The sequence below is a fragment of the Podarcis tiliguerta genome (assembly GCF_965153285.1).
Source record: "Podarcis tiliguerta genome assembly, chromosome: 4".
Lineage (NCBI taxonomy): Eukaryota > Metazoa > Chordata > Lepidosauria > Squamata > Lacertidae > Podarcis > Podarcis tiliguerta.
Genome location: NC_139537.1, coordinates 72541177 through 72563275, shown reverse-complemented (window position 1 = coordinate 72563275; position 22099 = coordinate 72541177). Strand labels below are relative to the sequence as shown.

At 44.2% G+C, this 22099-nt stretch overlaps 1 protein-coding gene across 1 annotated transcript in view; it reads right to left on the bottom strand.

Annotated features, from left to right (window-relative positions):
• Positions 1–22099, bottom strand: part of LOC310676848 (uncharacterized protein) — a 45229-nt gene that overhangs the window by 11348 nt on the left and 11782 nt on the right. The window contains exons 8-11 of the mRNA XM_083439025.1: positions 10726–10930; positions 4220–4295; positions 3598–3772; positions 2158–2287 (exon numbers count right to left, since the gene is read on the bottom strand). Coding sequence (XP_083295151.1) covers positions 2158–2287; positions 3598–3772; positions 4220–4295; positions 10726–10930 — 586 coding nt within the window. The remainder of the gene's footprint in view (positions 1–2157; positions 2288–3597; positions 3773–4219; positions 4296–10725; positions 10931–22099) is intronic.

The window sequence follows — 22099 nt, the reverse complement described above, 5'->3', positions numbered from 1 at the left end:
TTGTTTTTAATCATTTTGTTGAAAATAACATCGAAACCTTTTGAAGAATAAATGGGTGTCGTTAGATAGTATTCGCTATAAGGGTTATACAGTATCGTGAATATGTGCTAAGCTTCAAATGGCTCAGCCCACAGTAGCTATGTCATGCCAGCTCCTACTTAGTATTTTTCGCTCTAAAAAATGCACCAGACCACAAGACGCAACTAGTTTTTGGAGAAGGAAAACAAGAAAAAATTATTCTGAATCTCAGAAGCCAGAACAGCAAGAGGGATCGTTGTGCAGTGAAAGCAGCAATCCCTCTTGCTGTTCTGGCTTCTGGGATAGCTGCACAGCCTGCATTCGCTCCATAAGACACACACACATTTCCCCTTACTTTTTAGGAGGGAAAAAGTGAGTCTTATAGAGCAAAAAATACGGTAGGTACTGAGCACAGCGAGAGGCAAACAGAACAAGTACAAGATGTCTGACAAAATAGAAAGGCAATTGTAATTCTGTTTGTAGCTTGCAGTGGGTGAGCAGCAGGAAGGTTATGTTTGTGACTGCTCATCTAGAATTATCCCTACTGAGGAAGGATCTACTGCACAGGTGTCAAACACAAGGCCCGCGGGCCGAATCCGGCCCGCCAGACGTTGTCATGTGGCCCGTGTAGCCGCCATTCTCACTGCTGTTCTCGCCCATCCAGTGCACCATCGCCTGGTTGTGCGCCGCGTCGCCTTTCAGCACGAAGGTGGAGGTGAGCAGAGAGGCTGCTCCTCCGCGCGCCCCGGAAGCCGCTGCTGGTGCCATGCTCGGCCTCCGCTGTGCCGCCGCCGGGCAGGGATGCGAGTCTGGCAGGCGAGGCGCGGAGGCGGAGAACGGGAGGGAGCGAGCCGAGATGGAGGCGGGAGCGCGACGCGAACGCGCGGCGTGGGAGACAACGTGCCAGCAGGGCTTCCACGCCCAGGCGAGGCGCAGCGCCGCCCTCTGCCGGCGGGCCCCACCGAGCCCCGGAGCCCGGCCGCCTTCCCCGACGGCTGCTGGCAGCTGGCAGCAGGGCTGCAGCGAGCGCACCGGAGCAAGTGGACGGAAGCCCGGCGCCTGGGCAAGCGAACGTCCCCCTCAGCCTCGGCTTGCCACGGAGGGCAAGGGAGGCGGCTGCCTCAGGCAGCAGGATCCACAGGGGCAGCTCGGCCCGTTGTGGAAATGTGCTTCCTCCACCAGCACCAGATTTGGGGCCGTGCGGGCGCCTTACCCGCCCCGAGCCAAGGGAGGACAAAATAATGATAACGATGCCTATTTATTCTATGGGGGGGGGGGCACCAAAGTTTGTCCTCACTCAGGGTGGGTGCCATATTACCAAAGTCCGCCCCTGCCCCCCCTCAATGGGATTTGAAATCCAGGGATTTGAAATCCAATAAATTCCTAGGAGTGCCCCTGTCCGTACTGAGTAAGCCCATCAGCCCCTAAAAGCAGACGATACCAACTTTTCAACATTGTGATAGTGATGTTGTGATACGGTAGCGATATATTGCAGTGTTGAAAAGTAGAGGGAAGAACAAGCAGCATTGGCCCCCGTCAGAAACTGGGTTGCAACCGGCACATCTCCCCCCCCCCCCCCCCGCCAGCACCTGGCACAGGGAGGAGGCAGCACCAGGCGGAGAAGGAAGAGAAGGCGTAGATAAGCCCCAGCCACAAGACGCAGTCCAGTAAAGGTGCCCTCAGACTGGGCCTGCACAATGTTATGATACATCACCACAGGGGCAGACTTTAGTAATCTTTCATAACAGGGGTGTCAGGCTGAATAAAATATTGAGGGGGGCAGGTAGGCCCCACCTCACATCATCATCATCATCATCATCATCATCATCATTTATTACGGGTCAAAGACCAGCTCGAACCTCACATAATTTATCACATGCCACACACATCCCATTTAAATGTCAAAGCCCATCAACTTTGGGGGTCTCAGCCTGCTCAAATATTTTAGGCCGATACAACCGGCCCTTTGAGGGTGACCAAACTGCTGATGCGGCCCCCGATGAATTTGAGTTTGACACCCCTGATCTACTGTATTACCATTTTACATTTACGGGACAATCCTGTATTATACAGGACAGGTGGCAACCCTACAGCACTGTGACATTAAGTTCCCTACTTCAGTTCTATCGTTCTCCTCACCTCACAGAATCAGCCAGGTGCTGTGCTCTCGTATAGACAAATTCAGCATTGAACTTCAAGGAATAATACCGAGTCTTTGGGCTTCTTTTGCCAAGGTAGAGATTGGCAAGGTTGGTATTTCCATAAAGCGCTTAAAATGAAGGGGACAAAAGATTAATGTTTTCATAGCTCTGTGCAAAGTCCCTTTCCCTCCCCAATTCTGCTGGGACAAAACGATTGAAAGGGTCATGAGGCAGAAGACACATTTCTATGATTCCATGGCATGCTGATCACATTGTAAAAAAAGTGCAACACTGAGACTGCAATTCTCTAGCTTCTCGCCCAGAGAAAAGTATGGAAAGACTAGGCCTCCACCTGCTGGCAGTGGAACTTCAAGCTGCCACATGGTCACCAATGCTATAAGCCAGGCATAGGCAAACTCAGCCCTCCAGATGTTTTTTGGGACTACAATTCCCATCATCCCTGACCACTGGTCCTGTTAGCTAGGGATCATGGGAGTTGTAGTCCCAAAACATCTGGAGGGCCGAGTTTGCCTATGCCTGCTATAAGCAGCCACTAGGAGTAGCCATTCTGAGATCTGGAGTGAAGCATTAGAAATATATGAACATCAGGCAACTTTTTTCCATTGTAACATCTAAGTCAGGAGGACAGACCCTTAATGTCCTGAGCTGCATTGGTGCTTAGTAAAAAAGTGAAAAGGTAAAGGACCCCTGGATGGTTAAGTCCAGTCAAAGGTGACTATGGGGTTGCAGAGCTCATCTTGCTTTCAGGCCGTGGGAGCCAGCATTTGTCCACAGACAGCTTTCCGGGTCATGTGGCCAGCATGATTTCTGGCGCAACGGAATACCATGACAGAAGTCAGAGCACAAGGAAATGCCATTTATCTTTCCACTGCAATAATTCCTATTTATATCTACTTGCACTGGCATGCTTTCACTACTACAAGGTTGGGAGCAGCTGGGACAGAGCAACGGGAGTGCACTCCGTCACGGGGATTCGAACTGCTGACCTTCTGATCAGCAAGCCCAAGAGGCTCAGTGGTTTAGACCACAGCACCACCCGCTTCCCTTACAGGTGCTTAGTGACCTGCACTAGCTGCCTATTTGCTAATGAGCTTTCTCGCTGACATTTGTAAACAACTAGGTACAAGCACATCTAACAGATCATCTCTCCTGCTATGGGACAAATCGCCCTTTACAATCATGAAAGGAGAGTGTCACCTGCATACCTATCAGAAAAAGCCCTGCTCTCTGGAATGCTCCCCAAAAAGAGATATGGGAATTTCCATGTACAAAAATGTATCCTAAAAACCTCAGGTGTTTCCCTAGGGCTATTTAGATGCTGCTTTGTTCAGTTGCTGGCTTGATGGCTTAAATTGATTTTTAAAATGGTATTTCAATTTTATAATGTTGGTTAAATTTCCAGATAAAGAATAAATACTGTGGTTGTCCTTCCTCTCCACTTGCAGGAACTTTAAGCCAACACAAGCGTCCAGTAGTCTCTCCATCCCAAAGGGACTGGTACCCAGACGTTCGGCAATAGTCACTGAAGTCAGCGGTTCCTTGGACTCCATCAGTACGTCAAATACACCAAGATCAGAGGCAGTAAACATAATCTGGATGCAAAAAGGGTGAGGGAGTACACAAGGAAATAGTTAAAAATGGTCTATAGTTACTGACTTTGCAAAAGGAACAAGATACTTTTGAAATACAAAAATGATATCATATATATAATAAACATTTCTGTTGAGCGTCCCCGTGAATTATATAAAGAAAAGTGGAACATAGGTATCTTAAGCAAGTTAATTTTAAATTATTGCTGTATCCCACCTGTGCTATGGGTCCCAAACATAGACTCACAGTTCTTCTCATTTTCTTATTAACACATTCAAGTGACATTAACAATATTTGAAGTTTCTGCCTTTGTTTGTGCTGGGTTGACCCCTGTAACTGTAAGATTTTTGCCTTGCCATTTAAAGGCATTTTTGATTCTACACATCCGTTTACAAGCTGAAAGTTTCAAAGTCCTTGCAAGTATTAAATTTTGCAGACAATACTTCTACCTTTGAAATTAGAAATGAATACTGATTCCGAAATAACAATTTCAAAGCTTCAGCTTCTTCTGTAGTACTCATTGTTCTTTATTTTTCTGTCAGATATCTCACAGTTTTCTTCTGATGAGCAAGTTGTGGTCCTTTTATTCAGAATTCACTGAAAATGAAATGATAAATGTCAAGGTAAAAATCAAACTTAATGGACTTTGTAAATGACTGAGGCCAGATATGTTTATGGGGAAGTCCCCATCTGCTAAGTAAAGGGATAGGTGGAAAAGGATTTTTTTCTCACAAGTGCAGGAGGAAGGAAGTACCTGGAAATTGTTGACTTTGCCTTTGTGAGTAAAAGTGATATCAGAACCTGACAAGTGAGAGAAAATCAACTGGTATCTGGAAATGCAAAATTAACAAGTTATTGGAGAAAGTTAATCAGAAGAGAGAGCAGGTGGTTTAGGGAAAACACCTATTAGTAGCGAAAGGACTAACCTTTATGTGGCTTGCTCCCAGGTAGCAGCTGGAATCGTATGAGGCACAGGTCCCAAGTTGCCAGTGTTGTGATGTGCAGTCCTTTGGCCGCTCAGAAACCAGCTGCATTGGATTAAATAGCATGTAGCCATCCCCACCCACCCACCCACCAAGTTAATTGGGTTTAGGATTGCAGCCTTGATCAGGAGCTAATAATGGATTTGCTGAATCAGTTGCTCTGAGGAGAAACAAGAACAGAAAAACCGAGAGAGTCCTGAAGCACCTCAAAGGACCACATATTTGTTATTCTGGCACAAGACGTGCTGAACTAGAGTCTATTTCATCACATACATGGCACGATTCTCAATTACAGGGGTGTGGGGTGAGCAATGGAAGGGGAGTTGGATGCAGTGGGGTCAGAGGGAAATGAAATGCCAGAAACACAGATAGGAACCGTTCAAATTCGAGCTACAATGTAGACAGGATGAGGACAGCGACATAGCCATGATAGGCTTGATAGTGCTAAGTGAATTTACGTCTGCAAACCATTGTCTTTATTCAGACCCAAATGAATTGGAGCGAATGTCTTCAATATTCTTTCTTTCTCACAAGTGCAAGAGGAAGGAAGTACCTTGAAATTATTTATTTTGCCTATGTGAGGAAAACGTGATATCAGAACCTGACAAGTGAGAGAAAATCAACTGGTGTCTGGAAATGCAAAATTGCCTCTAATAGAGAAAGCCACCATGGTGTTTTTTGTTCTAATAATCCTTTATACTTCTCCCAAACTTTAAAAACTGCTTTCCTTATAATATGATTTCAAAAGCTTTGATGTACTCTCGCCTTTTCATACCATAAGTACACATGCCAGCCAAATCTATTGTCATGGCCTTCCAAATCTAATATATCTGTATTTTTAAATTTTATCCATTCCCTGATCCAGCAAATACAGGAGTGGTACCTCAGGTTACATATGCTTCAGGTTACATATGCTTCAGGTTACAGACTCCGCTAACCCAGAAATATTACCTCGGGTTAAGAACTTTGCTTCAGGATGAGAACAGAAATTGTGCTCCGGCGACGCGGCGGCAGCAGGAGGCCCCATTAGCTAAAGTGGTGCTTCAGGTTAAGAACAGTTTCAGGTTAAGAACGGACCTCCAGAACGAATTAAGTACTTAACCCGAGGTACCACTGTAATTTCAGATCTGGCAGGGAGAAGCCTCATCTATCTTTAATATCTGTTAATAATTTATACTTTATTCACAGTTTCTTGCCCTGCCATACAAATTTTGAAATATCCTTTTGCCAGTCTTTGAAGCATCCCATATTGCTTGTTACCAGGATTGCTTGGAATAAAAACAACATTTTTGGCAGTACATTCATCTTAATAACTGATATTCATCCTAACAAAGACAAGTTCACTCTATTCCAAATTTCCAAAAAAAAATTCTCAGTTCTGACAGCTCCTATGGAAATCTGCAGTTAACTGAAAAGGGAGGCCAGCTTGGCACTGATACCGGGAGGGAGCTTGAGATGTAAGAATGGTCACCATTCCTAACTGAAATCGGGCCCAGCTTGGGTTCACCAAGGCATTACATTATGTAACAGAGGGACGTCACTGTGAAGGAAGCCAAGGGGCTTTTCAGAGCAACAGAAGCAAGTGCAACCCAGAGCGACCCTTGGATAACTGAAAGGGCTTGGGGTGTAAGAAGAGTCACAATGCCTAACTGAAAGGGCTAAATCGGCCCCAGCTTGGGTGTGCCAATGCCAGCATGCATTACATAACAGAGGGATGTCAGCAACAAGGAGGCCTTTCAGAGCAACAGGAGCAGGTATGACCCAGAGTGACCCTTGGATGTGGAAAGAGGTGTGGGGTGGGCATTGGAAGGGGAGTTGTATGCAGTGGGGTCGGAGGGAAATGGAATGCCAGAAACACAGATAGGAACCGTTCAAATTTGAGCTACATTGTAGGCCGGATAAGGACAGGGACCCTTTCGGATAGCGATGATAGGCCATGAAATAAACCGACTTGGTAATGCTGAGTGAATTTATGCCTGCAAATTCTTGTCTTTACTCAGACCCAAATGAATTGGAGCGAATGTCTTCAGTACTTGTGATGTAGCAGTTTCACTCCGGCAGAGGCGTACTGTGGGCAGGCTGAGGGGGACCATTGCCTCAGGCGCAGTTTTTTCGAAGGAGCACTTTGCTCCTCACCTGGTCCCTATCAGCCCCTCAACGATTTGTGAGTCCGATCCCACATCCCAGCCTCACAAAGCAGCGTGGGGCTGGCAGGGAATGAGAAAGAAGCAACGGTCTTATGCTCTTCCAATTGGACTGATTGGAAGGAGGCATGCCCTGCCTGTCGCGTCCTCCTCATGTTGCCCTCCATGCCCCCTGGGGCAACCATCCCGGGCGCCATGAAGACATGCTACACCACTGCACTCTGGGGCTTCCCTTTTGAAATTCCTCTCTAAAAACAATCATTGACCTCTCCACAACAGCCAGATGCCGCCTATTATGTTAAGTGAAACCTCAGTTTGACAACCAAGAATTACAGGGCTATGTGGCATTTAGAGTAACCCTCCAAAAAAACTTCAAATTGTGTTATTACCTCCATATTACAGATATGGGGTGTGTATGTATGAAGGCTGAGAGAAAGAAGCTTGCCTAAAGGAACCTTAAGGATGTTTTCCAGATTGTAGCTCAGTCTGGAATCCTACACACACACACACACACACACACACACACACACACACACACACCAGGGAGCAAGCCCTGTGAAACTAAATGGGACTTACTGTGGGTGGTATGACAAATAGCGCATCTCACATGTAACAAGAATCAGGGAGTGTGCTTTTAGAATTGTTGAACTGTAGAACTTGAAGGGACCCCAAGGGTGGTCCAGTCCAGGAATCTCAACGAAAGAATCCATGACAGGAGGCCAGCCAAGCTCTGCTTAAAAACCTCCAAGGAAGGAGAGTCCAGAACAGTTCCCAAGGGAGCTGTTCCACTGAACAGCTCTTACTTTTAGTTTTCCCTCACACACCAAGCCTTTACAAATTCTCAGCGACATACCTGTAATGTCACCTTCTGGCTTCGTCTCCTGAGCTCCTCTCAAATCAGTTTATGGGACAGTTGGGTTATGGGCTGAATGCTTGTATTCCACCCCAACCTCCAGCCTTGCTCTTCTGCAGCCCAAGGAAATTTTGTCCGTTCTGACAGCACCCGAGGAAATCTACAGCTAACTGAAAAGGGATGCCATCTTGGCACTGATATCAGGAGGGAGCCTGAGGTGTAAGAATATTCACCATGCCTAACTGAAAGGGCTAAATCGGGCCCAGCTTGGGTTCACCAAGGCATTACATTATGTAACAGAGGGACGTCACTGTGAAGGAGGCCAAGGGGCTTTTCAGAGCAACAGAAGCAAGTGTGACCCAGAGCGACCCTTGGATGTGGAAAGAGGGAATATTTTAAGGAAATTTAATTTCAAATCCCAAGCACTAAAGAGGGCAGGACAGCCAGCTTCAAAGGTTCTGAAATTTCAAACCTGAACCCCCTGGGAGAGTGCATGATGGAGTTCCTGGAAATAATAGTAATATAAAAACTGGAACGCCTGGTTCCTGGGGCTTTGGGTTAAATGGGGTCTTGCTCTGTTGGCAGGTGTGTGCTCCAGTTCCGTTCTGGGCAGTGGGTGTCCCCAGACCTTGACGGATAGTTGGCATGCGAGAGCTTATCCCATTTGTCTCATGTTGCTGCAAAGGCCAGCGAGGTTATCAAGTGTGACTCCCTTGGCAGAAGAAGAGAGAAGGTTGACTTGCAGAATTTTCTTCGTTGCAGAAGAAGAGAGTTCAACTTCCTTTCAGGATTTGGCTGATTTGCAGAATAATTCAAAGTTGTCTGTTGGTATTTCACACACACTCTGGATTTCTAAGGTCCTCCAAATCTCCTCCCCCCCCCCCCCCCGTTGTCTGGCTTGCATGTCATGGTAAGCCAAAGTGTAGCTTACTGGCACTACACAAGCAGGCAGGCTTGTAGCTGTTTGTACCTCCCCCTCCCCCCCCCCCCAGTCTATTTTACTCCTGCACTGTGCTGAGCTTGGCTTATTGTGTTGTGAAACTGCAGCCAGTTCTGTTGCCATAATGTGAAGCTTAATGTGAAGCTGCAGCCAGTTCTGTTGCCATAATTAGGAACTAATGAAGGCAAGAGTTACCCAAGTTGTAGACATTCAGACCTGAGGGTTTTGCGGGGAATAATCTAACCATTGCAGTTAAAGGTTATTGACAGGTGTGGAAGTAGTTGCTCACGAGTAACCAGGCAGGACTCCGACCTGTCTTTGCAGATTTTTATTGGTGCAAACTATTTACAGTGCAGAACCCCAAAATTCATGTCCGTCTTAGTCACTTGCAGATTCCGGGAGTGCCCCCTTCCGGTTTCTCCCCCAGCATAAGAACTTAGACACCCCAAATCTCCGCCTCCCCTCCTTACGTTTCACCCCTCTGCGCAAGCAGGGCGACGGAAGCAGTGTGTGTGCCTCCTGGCTGGCTGGGCTAGATGAGGCGCTTGGGCTCTCCATAGCATCTTTGAGCCTTCCCTTCACCCGGCTACCCCCTTCCCCCTCTGCTTCACTGGAGGTGGGGCTTTCTCCACTGCCAGACGAGGAGCTGCTTCTCAGAAGCGCTGGAGGCTCTCTGTATCCCCCTGCCTCCCTCCCCCATTCCGATGGCAATACCCTGACAGTTATTTATATGTTTAAAGCTGTTTCACCCTCCTCTTTGGTCAAAGAGGTTCCCAGAGCAGGTTGCATAAGAGGGCCTGCAGGTTTACAGCCAAAAATTCATGACGCAAAAATTTGCAGGGAGGGAAGAGGAAAACAAACCAACCCTGGGCCCTGTTTTTAAATAATAATAATAATAATAATAATAATAATAATAATAATAATAATTTATTATTTGTACCCCGCCCATCTGGCTGGGTTTCCCCAGCCACTCTGGGCGGCTTCCATAGAAACAAAAAATACAGTAAAATATCACAGATTAAAAACTTCCCTGAACAGGGCTGCCTTAAGATGTCTTCTAAATGTCAGGTAGTTATTTATCGCTTTGACATCTGGTGGGAGGGCGTTCCACAGGGCGGGCGCCACTACCGAGAAGGCCCTCTGCCTGGTTCCCTGTAGCTTTGCTTCTCGCAATGAGGGAACCGCCAGGAGGCCCTCGGAGCTGGACCTCAGTGTCCGGGCAGAACGGTGGGGGTGGAGACACTCCTTCAGGTATACTCTGCCGAGGCCGTTTAGGGCTTTAAAGGTCAACACCAACACTTTGAATTGTGCTCGGAAACGTACTGGGAGCCATACGTACAGAATTTTTAAAATTCTGAAGTTCTTATAATGATGGAATGGAGAGTTCAGCAAGAGGGGGAACTAAATGGAGCTACTCTCTCAGGACAGCTTGAATTCCCAGGTGTGGTTGGACTACAACTCCCCTCATCCCTAGCTAGCATGACCAGTGGTCAGCGATGATGGGCGTTATAGTTCAACAACATCTGAGGACTCAAGATAAAGAGTTAGTCAGGAGTGACCTGTGTGGAAAGTTTGAGAAAGGCTTCTCTCAGTAGGCTTGGCATCTCTCAAGCCACACAGGATAGCTGATCATAGCTTGCATATTATCTATATTTATTTTGAAATTGTTTCCAACAGGTTCTGTTTATTACAAAAATCCTGAGACAATATGGGATACAACCTCTTTCTTTTTCCTGGTTTGGCTCATGTGCTCAAAAGGGGGGGGGGGAGGCAAGCAGGCAAATGAAGGTAATAACTACTACTATTACAATGGTGGTTAACATGTAACAATTAGTATTATTATTCTAGCTTCTCTTAGTATTCAAGCATAATGATAAACGGGGGGTGAAGGAGATATTTCCACATGGTGAGGATTTGCAAAAAATAAAAAATAAAAAAATAGTTATTAAGCATGTTCAGTTATGGCTGCAAAGAATCAAGCTGAAATATATCCGTTCAGTCACGACGCTCACAGAATGTTCTTGGTCAATGTTATTTTCTTCCTAAAATGGCATCATAGAGGCCTGTTTTCTTTTGCTGAATCTGCTTAAAGCCAGCAGCACTGAGGAGCGCATTGTACTCTGACGGGGTCCGTTCTTTTCCTTGAGTACAAAGCAGCATAACCAAACCGAATAATTGAGCTTCCACTGGCCCCGTTCTGTCTTCGTTGAGAACTATTTCCACTACTAAAACTCCACCACCTGTTTTGGAATAGGAAATGGAAGATGCACCGTTACATATTACAAAGCAGCTTGTTACTTTTCCCAGGTGTCCTGGGATCAGAAGCTCAAGAAATAAAGGAACGCAGCTGAGCCAGAGTGGGACACAGACAGAAGGGGAAGGGCCCATGGGGAAATCCATGCAGCTTGGAATGAGAATCAGTTCCCACAGGAAACACCTTTGACACCATGCACCTACCAGGCTTGCAGGCTTTGTTCAGTCTGGTTAGCAGTTGCACACACTTCTCATCTGTAAAGCCGTGCAGGATCCTAGCCAAAATATACAGGTCAGCTTCTGGAATTGGATCTTTTAAAAAATCACCTGAAATAAAACAAGTAGCAATCTGGTGAAATAATTATTATTCTTACAGAGAGAATACATGATTTTATCTTTCTCCAATTGAAGGGTCACTGATTCTCGACCCCTGCTTAGTGCATGGCTGTCTTGTTTGTTAGTGGAAGAAAATGATCTAATATATGTAGGATAAAACATCATTTTACCTTTGTGAAAAGTAATTCTGTGTTCCTCTGAGGAGACAAGCTTCTTTCCTGTTTCCACAACTTCAGGTAGGTCTAAAATAGTCACTGTAGAATTTGGATACAATGAAATACATTCCTTTGCTAGGGCACCGCTACATCCTTAAGGGGAGAATCAAAGGGGGAAAAATGAACATGTTGTGCATATCAAAGCTTTTTCCAAAAAATTCTGCGCATATCTCTAAGATAGCACACCAGATAGGTGGCTGTTCAGTCATTTCATTCAGTGGTAAGCATGTGCTGCTTCTGCAGTTCTGAGATCTGATAGTTCAGAGCTTGGGTCATGGGTTATCAGGGGGTGAAAGAACAATATTGTACTTGAACAATACAAAGCAAAACCTTGTGCTGCAATTCTATCCTGTTTAGCAGGAGCAATGAGAATACAGACCAGAGGAATATGAGAGTGTGCCATGCAGGAGTGGCCAGAACTAAGGCCAACACACTTGTTTTCAGTGGACCTAATTGAGACTTTGGTAATTTGAACTCAAGCTCGGTATTTATTACTCCTGCTATGCAAAAATCTCCAAACGAATCCAAACTTCAATGTCTAAAATCCCTGGTAGAGGACAAGGATCCTGAGATCACGTTAACGGTCTGTGTGATTGCTATAAAACTTAGGGAACAAGCTGTGCTATCATAATGATTAAGGCCTTCAATGATAATTTTAGGTTATATTTTAGTGACTAAGTTTTAATTTATATATTTTTTAACTGTTGCTATATTTGTATTGTCTCTGCTATACCTGATTGCAAATTCAAATGTATCCCTATCATGTTTATGACTTCCTTGATGTTGTATGTGAGCTGGAACCGGTCTGTGACTGAAATAATAAAATTCACAATTCACGAACTCAAGTCATCTACTGCCCTTCTCCCTACCCTACGCCACCAAAATATACAGTGGCTACAGCTCAGGACAAAATGGGATGTTCTACAACAGCAGCCTTATCATTTCAGAGTACCAGCATAGGAAGACATGTGAGAATTTATGGTACTTACCTCCCACATCACAAACGAGTGGGAAATGAGAGAGATCAAATGCATTCAACACATCTCGACCACGCAGACTCCACATCTCACGCATAAACTCCATGAATTCTCGCAAGCCGCTCTCTGATCTAGTAATTCAAAATAGCATTGCCAGTTAACAGAGTGCATATCTTTGAACAGAGGATGGTTCTAGACAGGAGCCATATTCCACATAATGCTGTTGCTTTTTTAGTTGTGTGTGGATTTCCTTTCCTTTCTTCAGCCTCATCCTCCTTTTTCCCATTGATACCAGTGGACAGATCATGATGGGATCTACCCATAATCCATACACAAATTTAAATATTTATTTAATACATCATTTACTGTAACTGTCCCTCTCACCAGTATGTCAAACCCTCAGTTTTTAAAATTACCTTTGACAAATTCCCTTCTCCGTTTTTCTGACTGCATTTCCCTTGTGATCGCATCTTCCCCAGTGAATTGGACAACTAAGGCTTCCTCCAACTCTGCTGTGTGTGGCATGACATTGTTAAGAACTCGACTAAGGACTGTTTAGCATGCCCAAACTCTTGCATCTGAATTCCATCTGGATAAACATTGCATATCTTTGTTTCCATCGGTGGCCTAATTTGTTATTAAAAATGGAACAATTCTACAGGCTGTGGTTCCTAATATATGACCACTTAGACGAGGAGGAGGAGGAGGAGGAGGAGGAGGAGGGGAGGAGGAGGAGAAAGCACCCCTCTTCAAACCTGCTCCTCTGCATGCTCAGTGGAGGCACGTAATTTAATAATGCTTCACATGGAGGGGTCTGGGTGTATTAATTGATGGGCAGAAGCCTATATTACTAGTCATCCTGAGGAATAATTAAGCATTGATTCAGGACCTCATACAAAAAGAAGTGGACTGACTTCTCCTCATTTTTCAAGTGATATTATATTATATTATATTAATCATTTTATTTTATTTTGCTACACATATTATATTATTATATTATATTATATTATATTAATTATATTATATTAATTATATATCAATCCCATATTTTGCTACTATTTATGCTATGTTTTCAATTGCAATAAATAACTTTGAATTCTCTTTACGCATTTTTCCTTAACTCAGTTTTTTTACTGACCAGTTTCTGCCCAAGGATAATTTAGGCCATGGCAAAAGCTGCCTCTTGGCAGTTGAAATTGATCAGTAGCCCCTATCCACATGTTTCAAACCTTCTTTCTCAACTATTTCCCCAACTATCACAATATTCCAACTCCAGGAATTGTTAAATAGCGCAGGGCCTCTACTGCCTCTACAGGATTCCCCCATAATGAGCAAGTGGGGATGTCTGTTGACATGTCTGAGCACACATTGACCTCTGGATTGTGGAAAACTGCACTGAAGCAGAGATAAGGCTCAGGAAAGGCTATTTGCTATGACTGGAAGCAGTTCTGTGTCAACAGTGGAAAGTTCAAGAGGTAAACAAGGCAGGGTCTTCACAACTAGTCTGTTAGGGTGCCAACTTGAATAAAATATAGTGTGATGGCATGATAACTGATCACGTGATGCAGTTCATACACATCGTTTGAATGGGAATGTCCATCAACTTTGGGGGGGGGGGATTTAAATTTTAGACATCATGCTTAAATGGGTAAAAAAAACCAGGAACCCAAGTCTGACATATAGTAAGAGATCTCCCAATATCACTAAAGATAACTATCAGAGAGGGAAGAAAGCAACACTGGATAGAAAAATGCTGGAAAGGTGAATACAAGTTAGCAATAGGTTTCACACAAATTGCAAAAGGAAAGCTTTGCCCATTCTTTAAAAAGAAACAAGATGTAGAAAAACATAATTTTTCTGTACCTGTATAGAGCCTCATAGAAATTTTTTGTAGAACTGTCACTTAATCCATATGTCTGAGTCTCTCCTTCCCTGAAATAGAATATTTGTTTTAGTTTAAGAAAAAATGAGCATCATAACTACAGAATTAAAATTCAGACTCTGCAACAAAACAACTAAACCAAGTGTGCTACTCATACAGTTACATGTGTTGTCAAAGCTGCATCTAACCAACACAGGTTTGTTTATTTGTAACGTCTGTGAGTTTTACCGTTTTATTACCCTTTTTATCAATCTCCTCACCTCACAGAATCAGCCAGGTGCTGTGCTCTCGTATAGACAAATTCAGCATTGAACTTCATGGAATAATAATGAGTCTTTGGGCTTCTTTTGCCAAGGTAGAGATTGGCAAGGTCAGTATTTCCATAAAGCGCTTAAAACGAAGGGGACAAAAGATTAACGTTTAAACACCTCTGTGCAAAGCCCCTTTCCCTCCCCAATTCTGCAGGGAACAAATGCTTGAAACAAGGATAATGAGACAGAAGACGCATTTCTATGATTCCATGGCATGCTGCTCGCACTGTAAAAAACCAACACTGCAATTCTCCAGCTTCTCTTGCAGAGAAAAGTATGGAAAGACTAGGCCTCCACCTGCTTGCAGTGGAACTTCAGGGTACAAAGCTGCTACTAGGAGTGGCCATTCCAAGATCTGGAGCGAAGTATTAGAAATCTATGAACAGCAGGCAACTTTGTTCCACTGTAACATCTAAGTCAGAAGGACAAACTCTGAATGTCCTGAGCTGCATGGGTGTTTAGTGACCTGCACTAGCTGCCTATTTGCTAAGGAGCTTTCTCACTGACATTTGTAAACAACTAGGTACAAGCACATCTAACAGATCATCTCTCCTGCTGTGGGACAAATCGCCCTTTACAATCATGAAAGGAGAGTGTCACCTGCATACCTATTGGAAAGAAAGCCCTTTCTGTTTATAGCACCGGCCCTCTGGAATGCTCCCCAAAGAGAGATATGGGAAGTTCCATGTGCTTCAAATGTCTCCTAAAACCTCAGATGTTTCCCTAGGCTTATTTGGATGGTTCAGTTGCTGGCTTGACGGTTTAAAGTTATTTCCTGAAATTGATTTTTTAATGGTATTTCTACTTTATAGTGTTGGTTAAATTTCCAAATAAAGAATAAGCACTTTGGTTCTCCTTCCTTTCCACTTGCAGGAACTTTAAGCCAACACAGGCGTCCAGTAGTCTCTCCATCCCAAAGGGACTGGTACCCAGACGTTCGGCAATAGTCACTGAAGTCAGCGGTTCCTTGGACTCCATCAGCAGATCAAATACACCAAGATCAGAGGCAGTAAACATAGTCTGGATGCAAAAAGGGTGAGGGAGTACGCAAGGAAATAGTTAAAAATGGTCTATAGTTACATATGTTCTAAAAGGAACAAGATGCTTTTGAAACACAAAAAGATTACAATACAGTTCAAGTCCATTTGAAGTGTAGAAATAAAAGTAGGACACAGGTATTTTAAGCAAGTTAATTTTGAATTATTGCTGCATCCCACCTGTGCTGTGAATCCCATACACAGATTCACAGTTCTTCTCATTTTCTTGTTAGAACATTCAAGTGACATTAACAATATTTGAAGTTTCTGCCTTTGTTTGTGCTGGGTTGACCCCTGTAACAATAAGATTTGCCTTGCCATTTAAAGGCAGGTTTGATTCTACACATCCATTTACAAGTTGAAAGTTTCAAAGTCCTTGCAAGTATTAAATTTTGCAGACAATACTTTTACCTTTGCTATTAGAAATGAATACTGATTCCGAAATATCATTTTCAAAGCTTCAGCTTCTTCTGTAGTACTCATTGTTCTTTACTGTTCTGTCTGAGACCTCACAGTTTTCCTCTGATGAGCAAGTTGTGGCCCTTTTATTCAGAATTCACTGAAAATGACAATGAAATGATAAACGTCTAATGATAAATGACTGTGAGGCCAGATATGTTTATGGGAAAGTCCCCATCTGCTAAGTAAAGGGATAGGTGGGAAAGGATTTTTTTCTCACAAGTGCAGGAGGAAGGAAGTACCTGGAAATTGTTGACTTTGCCTTTGTGAGTAAAAGTGATATCAGAACCTGACAAGTGAGAGAAAATCAACTGGTGTCTGGAAATGCAAAATTAACAAGTTATTGGAGAAAGTTCATCAGAAGAGAGAGCAGGTGGCTTGGGGAAAACGCTCTTGCTGAAATGAGGCCATTTGGAAATTCTTAAAATACAGAAACACATTAGGAAATGGTAGCAGCTTAACAAAGAAGCAAGACATGAAAGTCACATAGTAGGAGCTGTTTCTGTGCCCAAGTCAACAAATACAAATGGCAAAAATTCCCAAGAGACTCACCAAAGAACTTACTTCTAAAAATGAATTATTTGTTATGCTGATATAGAGAATCGTGTGAAAGAAAAAAGGTGATTCCTAGAGAAAGAAAATGCACAATCAGGAGTTTCCCAGAGAAGGGAAACGACACGACAGAGTTATTAAGAATCAGAGAATCCAGAAACTGAAAGGTTTGAGGCAGGGGTGAAGAGTAAGGGACCGCTTACCTGTGGAGAAGCAGCAAAAACATGTTTGTTGTGTAGTTTCACTCCCCTTTTTATAGGTTTGTTAGTGGGAAGAGGAATGCTAGCCCCCCCCCTTGTGTCAGCTGGCTTTATAGTCTGTTCCATTTCGATGTTAGGAGGTGCCCACCTGGAAGAACTGTGGTTCAAGATGCTTTTTCAAAGTATAGTATTTGTGTTGTGCAATAACAACAATCTCTGTCATCACCAGTGCTCATTATGTGGCAAGTTAATGGTAATTTATCTCTCCCTTGCAAGGTAATAAATACTTCAAACTATAGGTAATAAATACTTCATGATGTGTATCTGATGTATAATCCAACTTTTCAAATTACTTTGGTGCTCTCTTGCAAACAAATGTGTTAGAGATTTTACTAGCCAAAAAATGGAAAACACAAGAATTACCAACAATTGAAGAATGGCAGATGAAAATGATAGAATTTATGCAGCTGGCTGATCTCACCGGGAGAATCCACGACCAGAAAGAAGAGGAACATCAAGAAGATTGGAAGAAATTTAAAGACTATTTGAATAAATATTGTAATATTAAATATATGTAATCACTTGAAAGAATCAATTAGGCCTAGGATAAAATTGGGATTAAATTTATAAATAAGAAAATGCACGATAAGGAAAGTGATGTAATATGACTGTGATTTGATTTTTTGAAATATTGATATTGGAAACTGCTATGGATAATTACTAAGAAATTGAGACGGAAGAGACTCGAGGAAGTCAAATACTATGTTTATGAAGATGGATGGTACTTAATTGTAATTAATTAAGTGGCATTATGCTGTATTGTATGTTCTTATTTTTTTTCTTTTTTCAATTTTTTGTTTTGTTTTATCTTTTGTTTGTTTTTGTTACTGTTAATTCTTTTGTATTATGTTTATTTACTGAAAATAATAAATATTATTTTGGGGGGGGGAAATGTGTTAGAGGCAACTGTTTTGTTTTTTTTAAAAAATCATATACAAATCTCTGTGGTTTACATTAAAACACCATAGCGTTCAATACAGATTTTCTAAAACAAGATAAAAACAGAATACAAGTGTGTATTACAAACAAAACTGATCAGTGTACGAAATGGACAAAATTAGAAATTTTAGAGTTAGGATCCCTCCAAAGCTTGAATGAACCAATATTTCAAAAAGGCATTTAAATGTCATTACTTTCTCCACACCACACATTACTTCTGCAGGACATTGCCTGGGTGGGCACCATCACTAAAAAGTTCTGCTTCCATGTTTTCACTAAGTGACTATCTACTGGGAGCATGCAGAGCCGTCTTGGAAGATCTTAAAGATTGGATTGGCCTTTACTGTAGGAGGTGATCTGCTGGCATCCTGAACCCAAGTTGTTTAGGATTTTAAATGTCCATACACACACACACAAAAGGAAACTCTTGAACTTGGCTCTGTAGCAACTACTGCAGATGCATGTAGAGCTGGGTGCCCCACTAAGCATTATGCAGTGGCTATTGCAGAGCTTTCCAAACTGTGTGTCGCAACACATTAGTGTGTTGGCTCCAGTGTGTAGGCGTATCGCACAAATGCTCCCGGCGCCCCTCACGGGGCTGGAAAGGGGTTAGTTTAACCTCTGGTTTGCTAGTAAAGCTGAATTACTGTGTTGCAAAATGATGCATGTCTAAAAAGCGTGTCACCCTCATGAAAAGTTCGGAAAGCTATGCGCTAGAATCTAGGCATGTATGATCGACAGCAGAGGCAGACCAGGGTCTGGTGATGAAGTCCCTCAAAAATTCCACCAGAGTGCTGGAGCTTCTCTCAAGACAGCTAGATAGCGGAGGTTGAACAGCACTTTGAGAGGGAGAATAAAAGGAGCCATTTCTGAAGGAGAGGGTTGGAAAGGGCTTGAGATGGGAGATAGGGTTTAGCTTGAGAGATAGGGACAGGGAGGGATCAGGGTAGGATTTGACTGAGGAGAGCTGCTTTTGGTTTGAGTAGAACATCTACACTGAAGAGACGATCTATAGCAAGAGGAAAGAGCCTCACAGCTTAGATAGGAAGACTAGGTTGAGTGTCTGAGGAAGGTATACAGACAGTCATCCGGAGGGCTCAATCTGAGCCAGGAGAGGTAGAACCTGTGTCAATTAAGGATACCTGGGCCTCATTCTAGCTGGGGGGGGGAGAGAGAGAGAGAGAGAGAGTTATTCTAGGTAAAAACAACTCCCAAACCAGTAACAAGGGGTGAGGTGATCCCCTGGGTGTGTTATACTAATTGCAATACCTCAGGCGTGGCTAACTGGCAAAATGTGTCCCTCGCTCATGAACCAAAGTATTAGGCTGCGAAGGCAGCTGTCCTGTGTCCAAAGTATTTAACTGTAACCCCTGTCATAACTAAGTAAAGGAATGAGAATGAAGTAACAGAGATTGAGTTAAACATTTTACCACCCATTCTAGAAACCGGAACATCTACCTGATTTTTAGCAACTGAAGTTTAAGAAAAGCTGTGCATATACTACGGTGTTTAGGCCTGTGAAATCTTTATATTGAGCTTTAAGTAACAGGTTAACTTCTACCTGAAAGAATGCATCTCCTGACCCAAACTTCTTTTTGTAAACAAAACTTTTCTTGTTTGATCAACTCCTGCCTAAGACTCTAAATCACCAATTTTTCCCTCACAGAAGACCCTCACAAGATAGCTTGTGTTCAATTGTAGATATTTGTGTAATTGGCGTACCATGCGGTGGGCCTGCAATATTTAACTGGGGGTAGTTAGAGGGCCAGTCTGCCATATATTAATTGGTGGTTAGCGGTGGGATCTGCCACAGCATGGCTGAAATCTCCTCTCAACCATGAAGCTCACCTTTAACAACTCTCATCCTAACCTACCTAACATTGCAAGAATAAAATGGAAGTAGGGAGAACATCAACTTAAACTTCTCGAAGAAAAGGTGGTGGGATCTAAATGTGATAATGAACAATTTCCGACTAGCTTCCAAATCAGACACAAGGGTAATCCCACATAAAGAGCATTGCAGTAGTGTAATTAGGAGGGTACCAATGTATGCAGCAGCATAGCAACCCTATCTCAGAGACTCCAACTTCCCTGAAAATGCCAGGACCCTTAAGCCATCTCAGCTCCTTACTTTGTCATGCAGAGTCCTAAATTCCCAACACAGCCTAATGGGAGACAGCGGTGGGTTGTGTTCCCAGGGCTCTGCCTTAGCTGAGAGGAAGAGCTGAGAGGTGCAGACAGCAGCTGGGCAGCGTGGCAGTCAATGGGAAGCCCCAATCTGCATGGCTTGGGGTCAGAGGCACTGAGGGTTGTAGTCTGGTGGCATGTGGATGGCCACAGCTTTCCAGGCCTGCTCTACATTGGCAGACATAGCAAGAAAAGAGAAAATTTCTCAACCAGCTTAAGCTGAAATGGGGATTGGCTGGGCTCACATTATGGCCTTCAGTAACAGCATGAATTTTCCCTAAGAGTAGGAAGTTTTGTTGGTTAAAAACTCCAGTTGAAAGTGGAAGCAATAATAATAATAATAATAATAATAATAATAATAATAATAATTTATTATTTATACCCCGCCCATCTGGCTGGGTCTCCCCAGCCACTCTGGGCGGCTTCCAAAAGAATATTAAAATACTGTGATACATCAAACATTAAAAGCTTCCCTAAACAGGGCTGCCTTCAGATGTCTTCTAAAGGTCTGGTAGTTGTTGTTCTCTTTGACATCTGGTGGGAGGGCGTTCCACAGGGAGGGCGCCACTACCGAGAAGGCCCTCTGCCTGGTTCCCTGTAACTTGGCTTCTCGCAGTGAGGGAACCGCCAGAAGGCTCTCGGTGCTGGACCTCAGTGTCCGGGTAGAGCGATGGGGGTGGAGACGCTCCTTCAGGTATACTGGACTGAGGCCGTTTAGGGCTTTAAAGGTCAGCACCAACACTTTGAATTGTGCTCGGAAACGTACTGGGAGCCAATGTAGGTCTTTCAAGACCGGTGTTATATGGTCTCGGCGGCTGCTCCCAGTCACCAGTCGGCCGCTGCATTCTGGATTAGTTGTAGTTTCCGGGTCACCTTCAAAGGTAGCCCCACGTAGAGCGCATTGCAGTAGTCCAAGCGGGAGATAACCAGAGCATGCACCACTCTGGCAAGGCAGTCCGTGGGCAGATAGGGTCTCAGCCTACGTACCAGATGGAGCTGGTACACAGCTGCCCTGGACACGGATTTAACCTGTGCCTCCATGGACAGCTGTGAGTCCAAAATGACTCCCAGGCTGCGCACCTGGTCCTTCAGGGGCACAGTTACCCCATTCAGGACCAGGGAATCCTCCACACCTGCCCGCCTCCTGTCCCCCAGAAACAGTACTTCTGTCTTGTCAGGATTCAATCTCAATCTGTTTGCCGCCATCCATCCTCCAACCGCCTCCAGACACTCACACAGGACCGTCACCGCCTTCACTGGTTCTGATTTGAAAGAGAGGTAGAGCTGGGTATCATCTGCATACTGATGAACACCCAGCCCAAACCTCCTGATGATCTCTCCCAGCGGCTGCATATAGATGTTAAAAAGCATGGGGGAGAGGACAGAACCCTGAGGCACCCCACAAGTGAGAGCCCAGGGGTCTGAACACTCATCCCCCACCACAACTTTCTGAACACGGCCCAGGAGGAAGGAGCGGAACCACTGTATGACAGTACCCCCAGCTCCCAGCCCCTCAAGACGGTCCAGAAGGATGTTATGGTCGATGGTATCAAACGCCGCTGAGAGATCCAGCAGAACTAGGAAACAGCTCTCACCTTTGTCCCTAGCCCGCCGGAGATCATCAACCAGTGCGACCAAGGCAGTTTCAGTCCCGTGATGAGGCCTGAATCCCGACTGGAAGGGATCCAAATGGTCCGCTTCTTCCAGGCGTGCCTGGAGTTGTTCAGCCACCACTCGCTCAATCACCTTGCCCAAGAATGGAAGATTTGAGACTGGGCGATAGTTGGCCATCGTGGCCGCATCTAAAGATGGTTTTTTAAGAAGCGGTTTAATAACCGCCTCTTTCAGCGGGTCTGGGAAGACTCCCTCACGGAGGGAAGCATTCACCACCCCACGAAGCCCATCGCCCAGCCCTTCCCAGCTAGCTTTTATAAGCCAGGATGGGCAAGGATCAAGGAGACAGGTGGTTGGTTTCACTCGTCCAAGCAGCCTGTCCACATC